General features: G+C 43.9%; 1 protein-coding gene across 1 annotated transcript in view; it reads right to left on the bottom strand.

The window, feature by feature from the left end:
* Positions 1 to 1,651, bottom strand: part of PRSS48 (protease, serine 48) — a 36,850-nt gene extending 35,199 nt beyond the window's left edge. The window contains exon 1 of the mRNA XM_018570821.1: positions 1,529 to 1,651. Coding sequence (XP_018426323.1) covers positions 1,529 to 1,651 — 123 coding nt within the window. The remainder of the gene's footprint in view (positions 1 to 1,528) is intronic.
* Positions 1,652 to 6,902: the final 5,251 nt, after the last annotated feature.

Below are 6,902 nucleotides of genomic sequence, written 5' to 3' on the forward strand. Positions count from 1 at the left end.
ACGTCACATTACATATTTCTAATACACATATTTCCTTTACAGCTCTAAGCCAATCAACAAGCAGCATTTGCAATTTTACCATTTATGGTTTATGTATCCTGTCACATCCTTTTGTCATTAACTCATGATCGATTACTAATAGTCACAAGATACTATCATCAGCATTTTTTAGTTGCAGAAATACATTCTAGGACAAAAGTCAGACGGCCTTTTACACAGTGATGCTCTCTTTTGCATGTGTGGTTAAAATGCAAGAAGAAGCGAGTGGGCCTCCTTATATGTGAATACCATAAAACATGAATTATTTAAATACATTTAGCCATCTTATCTATCTGCCGCCACACTTCCTCTGTCTTGTTTTTCCACCCACCCAGCCATAATCTTTTCCCACTATCTCCTCCCTCCCCTCCCATCCATTATGTGCTCCCCTGACTCATCTCTCCATCATGATCTGCTACCTCTGTCTCCACTCTTGCTGCCCAGCCAAGTTTTTTTCCCCCTGCCTCCTGTCTGACCTATGCATGATCTGCTTCCACTACCTCCCTGCTCTGCATCCCAGTCATTATATGTTTTCACTTTCTCCTTTCTCTCCACTCAGCCATGATCTTCTCTCTCCGTTTCCTCTCTCCCCACTTAGCCATAATCTGCCCAATTCCTCCTCTCTTTCCCCACTCAGCAATGATCTGCTTTCCCTGTCTTCCCTTTCTCCACATATGATCTACTCCCACTATCTCCTCTCTGCTGCCAACCCCCTATCCCCTTCCCCACCCGGTCATCTTCTCCAACCACCCTCCTCTATCAACTTTTCTCTTTCTGATCTGCTTTTTATTTAATTATGGTTGCAAAAATCCATGCAATCTATATCATTCAATTGCGACCGAACAAAACTGGAGTTTCAAGTTAAATCTTTTGGTGATGTAATTATTCTTCTTTCCCATGGCACCCGGTGATACATGATTCTACATGATTGAAGTTCGGTCTGTGTGCTGCTCTGGACGGATAGGGGGCATCTGATGGTTTGATTGGCAGACTGTGCTGTTTAAAAACAGTGAGTGAAAAATCTTGGTTCGTCAGGTCCTTTAAAACACCTTTCATGGCTGGAGATAATGATCATAATGGGAGTGTTAAGGTGCCCATACACTGCACGATTATCGTACGATAATCGTATGCGATCGGTTTTTCGTACGATAATCGAGCAGTGTGAACGGAGACTTGCGACCGTTTCTACTGTACGGTCGCATGTCTTCTGTCGAACCAGCATGTTCGAAAACCAGCCGGGAACGTACGATTCTCGGCTGGTTAGAACGGTGCTTGGAAGACAAATGCCGAACGGGCCGGTGTGCGCACGCAGGGGGGCGGGCTTGCGATGATCGAGAGTGCGATCTGCCTGTCCAAGATAGGCAGATCGTACGTTTTTTTAATCCCTGTACAACCATCGCAAGACTAAAGTCTTGCGATGGTTGTAGAGTGTATGGCCACCTTAAGATGTAGATTTCAACACACCTGTAGCATGTACTGCGCCACAAACCTGTTTAATTAAAGTTTTCACAGGAGCCATCAATGAGGATTTTTGTGCTGCAGTCTTGTGACCATCCAAGACACAGATCACAAACTGCTGATGAAGCTTATCTGACCCACTCTCAATCCCCATCCATTCATAGCCAACTGTGCCAAATAAAAAAACACACAATAAAAGAGAACTCTGATTTTGAATGTTGCTTGTTGTGCCTTGTGTCATTCAAAGATCGAATGTATATTGAAAGGAAGTTACTTTTTAATTGCAGTGAATTAGTCAGCTGGAGTCCTGAGTAGTGGCCTCTGTGGTGACTGAATATGAGGAAGCCATGGCTGAAGTGGAAGGCTGGAACACCCCCTTAATTTCTTCCTCGAGCTGTTTCTGTTCTTTTTTGACACCTGATAGACAGATTTATATCTCTTGCTGTTGGAGTTTTACGAGGGCGTCTATTACATTGTGTAATCAATAAAATGTACAGTGTTATTTATTTAGAACATCTTAATTGTACAGGCAATGCACCAGCATTAGAGCCAGCGGTAATGGCTCATATGTATTGCTCAATTAATGAATGTGCACCTATAAATCAATCATAAACTGAGAAGATGAACTTTTCTCAGAAATAAAAGGTCACTATTTAGTCAAGTTAAATACTCATTAAAATACTTACATTCTGTGTTTTAAATTACACTGAGTGGCCAGATTATTATGACCACCCCATCAGTACTTCGTTGGGCCACGTGATGACTCCACGAGATGACTTCGTTGGGCCGCCTCGTGACTCCAAAAGATGATGAAAGGTGATGCGAGGAATCTGACACAGCTGGTTTAAAAACTAAAATCTGTCATCACATTCTTATAATACCCTTGCACAGCAAGACCCAAATTGGAGGAGGGAGATGCACCAGCCCCCGGCCAGGTTCTACTGCACTGCACACAGAGCTGCCCCAGGGAGCTTGCCAACTGAAGAAGAATACATAGCAACGTGAGCAGAGTGCTGCTGCTTCCTTTCTGTTCAATCAACAGGCATTGCCTCGGGACCAAGTTGCATTCAATAACTGCAGTCACTGATGTCACTGATCTCGCTGTACCTGGAAATGGGTAAAAACCAACCTCCAGATTGAACAGATCCACCACCAGTAGCCAGGAGACAAAATCCAAAATAAAGGTGGAATCTTCTAATGGGGACAATTTAGAATGAGATTTATTTTGGCTAAAAGACACTAAACTCCGAAGTTAAATCTTAAAAATACATTCAAATCCTTTAACTATGAACAACAATGTATCTTATTTGTGTGTCACTCGGCTGTAGATCCTCCAATCATCTCTGACACTGTCCTTCCTTCTGGAGGGGGGCTACGTCTGTTCCCCATGTCCCCTGTGTGTGTTGCAAAGTAGTCACCGCTCAAAGCTCCCCCCCCCCCCCCGGGATGGACTACAATCTCAATACAAATCAGTAAACTTAACCTGAGATTGTAGTCCATCCCGCGAGAGAGCTTGGAGCGGTGACTACTTTATAACACACACAGGGACCATGAATATCTATTTTTGTTGGTGCAGCTGATGGTCGTTGTTGCCTTTCAGGGGGACTCAGGAGGACCTCTGGTGTGTACGTTCAAGGGATTCTGGTACCAGGTTGGAATTGTATGACTTGCATGACCCCTTTCTCAAGGTGACAGACAAATAATACAAAAACCAGTAAAATCACTATGACAGTAAATAAGGAAAAAGAACTCTAACGGAGCCCCAGATATCAGTAAAAACCTGACATGGGATCTAATTCTCTCCCAATGAATCCAAAACTAGAAATATTATTTTGGCTTGACTTGCACTTTAAGCAAGACACACAGAATAATGTGGGAAACAATTTAATCAGTTCTCAAAGGATTGGAGTGGGACTCTGCTCAGTATAACTCCCCTTTGCCAACATGGGAAGGTAAACTTAAAGGAGGGGGCACAGATGTTCTGGTAAAAATGTATAGGGGGAGAGACCTGGACACAGCTGGTTGCTGGGAGGCCTCTGCCTCATTTGTGGCTGGTCAAATTGGTCAGAAGACGAAGATGGACAATTCAACAGCTGGCTAGTAATTTTCAAAACATGGGTCCACTTTGAGGAAGTCAGAAATGATTTTTTTCTTGTCAGAACCTTGTCTACAGTCTTCATGCAATTTATATTCTGGTCCCCCAAAATGTGTGGGTGGATCATTTTTGGACCCAAAGGAATGGAGCCTGAACAGTAAATATTTCAACAAAAGATCTATTACTACATGGCAGATTTAATTATCCTCATGCGGAAAAGCTGGCAGTCTGGAGGTTGAAAGGTCAAAGCAGTCAGTTGTCTTTACACTACTGTAACTCAGTCCAGAAAATCATCTACTAATCTAACTTATTCTATAGCATGGGACATCTTTGTCACTTTTTCTGCTCCGATGTCCCTTGTGTCTCTGAAGTCTTCATAATTGTCATTAAGTATGATAGTCCTCAGCTATAGCTCGCGGTATACTGAGCTTAGGGTGACGGGAGGACACTAGTTTGTGTCCTCCCGTTACCCTAAGGAGAACTATGGGGAAAAGCCTTAACCCCATAGTTCTCTTTTAAGGGAATCCAGTTAGTTCTCCTTTAAGGGAATCCAGTTACAGCAAACTGGGAGAGACAGAAAGTGACAATTGCTACAACTTGATACTTTCCATACAGCACAAGTGTGTTATTATGGTCTCCATGATACTATAGTATCAAAGTCATTGTATTTGTGGAAAATAATTGATACTTGGCACAAACAGTTGGGCTTGAGGTGGAGAACGTGGTGTACTTTGTTATAATAGTCTTAATTTGTATTAATTGTGCATTTACCTGTTCCTTGTAACATGATGTTGTTCCACACACACTAGTGAAACTCTGATTTGGATTCTGCTATTTGCCTCAGAGCTGGGAATGCCGGCTACCACCTACATGACAATGCCAGCCGATCACGTACCACAGCATTGCATTGTGACCAGTGAAGGGCAGTGTGATTATTTGCCCAAAAGCCAGAACATTGAGAATTTATATATACAGATTGAAAAAAAGGCTTTTTTTAAGCTTGCCCAGTCACAGGGTTAATTTTTTGTAACATTTTCCAAACTTCAAATGTGTGGCTAAGTTATTTACACCGGCAATAAAGTAATAAAAAACAAACGTGTGTGTATTTTTAGAGCTTTAGTCTACCATTTGTTTCCTGATTTTGTTTTTTTATTTTACACTAATTTCACATTATGGCAATATGGCTTGTTTCAGGTCAGTGTCTAAAAGTTTTGATGCCAGAGGCAGCCGGGAATATAGCGCTATAGGAAGAGGGACAGCAATGGAAGCCTGAGGGAGGAGAGGGGAAGGGAGGAAAGGAGAGGGGAGGAAAGGAGAGGGGAGGAAAGGAGAGGGGAGGAAAGGAGAGAAGGGAGGAGAGGAGATGAGAAAAGAGGAGAGGAATGGAGAGGAGTGGGGAGTAGAAGAGTGGAGTGGAAACGAAAGGGGAAAAGCAGAGACGAGAGAATAGAAGAAGAGAGGAGAGAAAAGAGCAGGAGGGGAGGAGAAGAGAAGAGAAGAGATGAGGGAAGACGAGAGGTGAGGAAAAGAGAGTGGAGCGGAAGAGAGTAGTGGAAGGAGAGGGGAGGGGAGGAATGGAGAGGAGTGGGGAGTAGAAGAGTGGAGTGGAAAAGAAAAGGGGGAAGAAGAGACGAGAGAAAAGACCAGGAGGGGAGGAGAAGAAATGAGGCAAGATGAGAGGTGAGGAAAAGAGAGTGGAGCGGAAGAGGGGAGTGGAAGGAGAGGGGAGGAATGGAGAGGAGTGGGGAGAAGAACAGTGGAGAGGAAACTAAAGGGAAGGGGAGGGTATTCACATTGCTTTGTTTATCCCGAGTGTCCCCCATCCTCTGGAACTCATTACCCCCATTCTGTCCGCCTAATGCCTATCTCCTACGCTGACCACCTTTAGGCAATCCTTAAAAACTCATCTCTTCAGGGAAGCCGATCTCATCTCAACATAACTGCCTTTTACTGCCTCCAATAACTCAATATAAACAATTATTACCTTTTGTATCACTTGCCCCCCCTACTAGATTGTAAGCTCTCCCAACCCTATTGTTCTGAAACTGTATTGTGTTGTAAATTGTATTGTAACTGTACTGTCACCTCCATTTTTAAAGCGCTGAGCAAATTGTTGGTGCTACATAAATCCTGTATAAATACTAATAATTAAGAGAACTGATGAGATTGTGTTGATGTTGACACTAGAAAACTATGTCACACAGCGTTGGTGCCTGAACATGTTGTGCAGTCCTAGCTTTAGATCGTAACTCATTAGGATGATTTCATTGCTTATGGAATTCAGAGAGCAAGCTTGAAAACATATTGAGCAATGTGAAATTGCTGATTTTGTTGAAAAATCGACTCTGCTAAATCAATGCTCAGTGCGTGCCAAGCTTCATTCCAATTCCGTGTAGACTTCTACCGTGTTTCCCCGAAAGTAAGACCTACCCCGGAAGTAAGACCTAGCACTATTTTTCAAGATTCTTGTAATATAAGACCTACCCCGAAAGTAAGACCTAGTTTGGTGGTAGCATGTACTTTACTGCGCTGTCCACTGTCTGATGTCCCCACTGCTGCACCGCTGGTATCGCTGTCCCTGATGGCAAAGGATACAGGCGCTGTAGAAAGCAAGCAGAAAGCGGCGGCGGAGGGAGCAGAGCCGCATTGGCCACTACTTCGTCTATAGCGCCGGTTACTGTGACAGGCGGAGTGATACCAGATGCACTCCGCCTGTGAGAGAACGCAATCTGCTTTACTGACCAGTAGACATGTGCGATTCGTTTCGTTCCAAATTGAAATTCGGACGAATTTTCGGAAATTCGGACATTCGGATGCAAACGAACGAACGAAACGAATAAGAACCGAGCACGAAACGAACGTTCGAACTACCGCTACCGAATTTCGTCCGAATCCGAATTCCGAATCCGAACTTTCACACCCGTATCCCGAAAAACGAAATAACACAAATCCGAATTTAAAACGAAACGAAACTAAACAAATTTTTTGGCAGTGCACATGTCTACTGACCAGTAGGAAAAGAAATAGAGCAACAGTAATATTCTAATTCTTACCATACCATTAAAGGAGAACTATAGGGTTAAGGCTTTTCCCCATAGTTCTCCTAAGGGTAACGGGAGGACACAAACTAGCGTCCTCCCGTCACCCTAGGCTCAGTATACAGCGAGCTACAACTCCCTGTATACTGAGACGTCGGAGCTGAAGCGGATCCCGCCAATTGTGCCGGGATCCGCCCAGCTGCGTGAGTGATAGCTGGCTCTGCCTATCTAGAGGCAGAGCCAGCTGTACCCGCCCCCTCCCCCATCCGTTC

This window comes from Nanorana parkeri, unplaced genomic scaffold (genome assembly GCF_000935625.1).
Source record: "Nanorana parkeri isolate BGI_ZX_2015 unplaced genomic scaffold, ASM93562v1 scaffold1602, whole genome shotgun sequence".
Taxonomy (NCBI): domain Eukaryota; kingdom Metazoa; phylum Chordata; class Amphibia; order Anura; family Dicroglossidae; genus Nanorana; species Nanorana parkeri.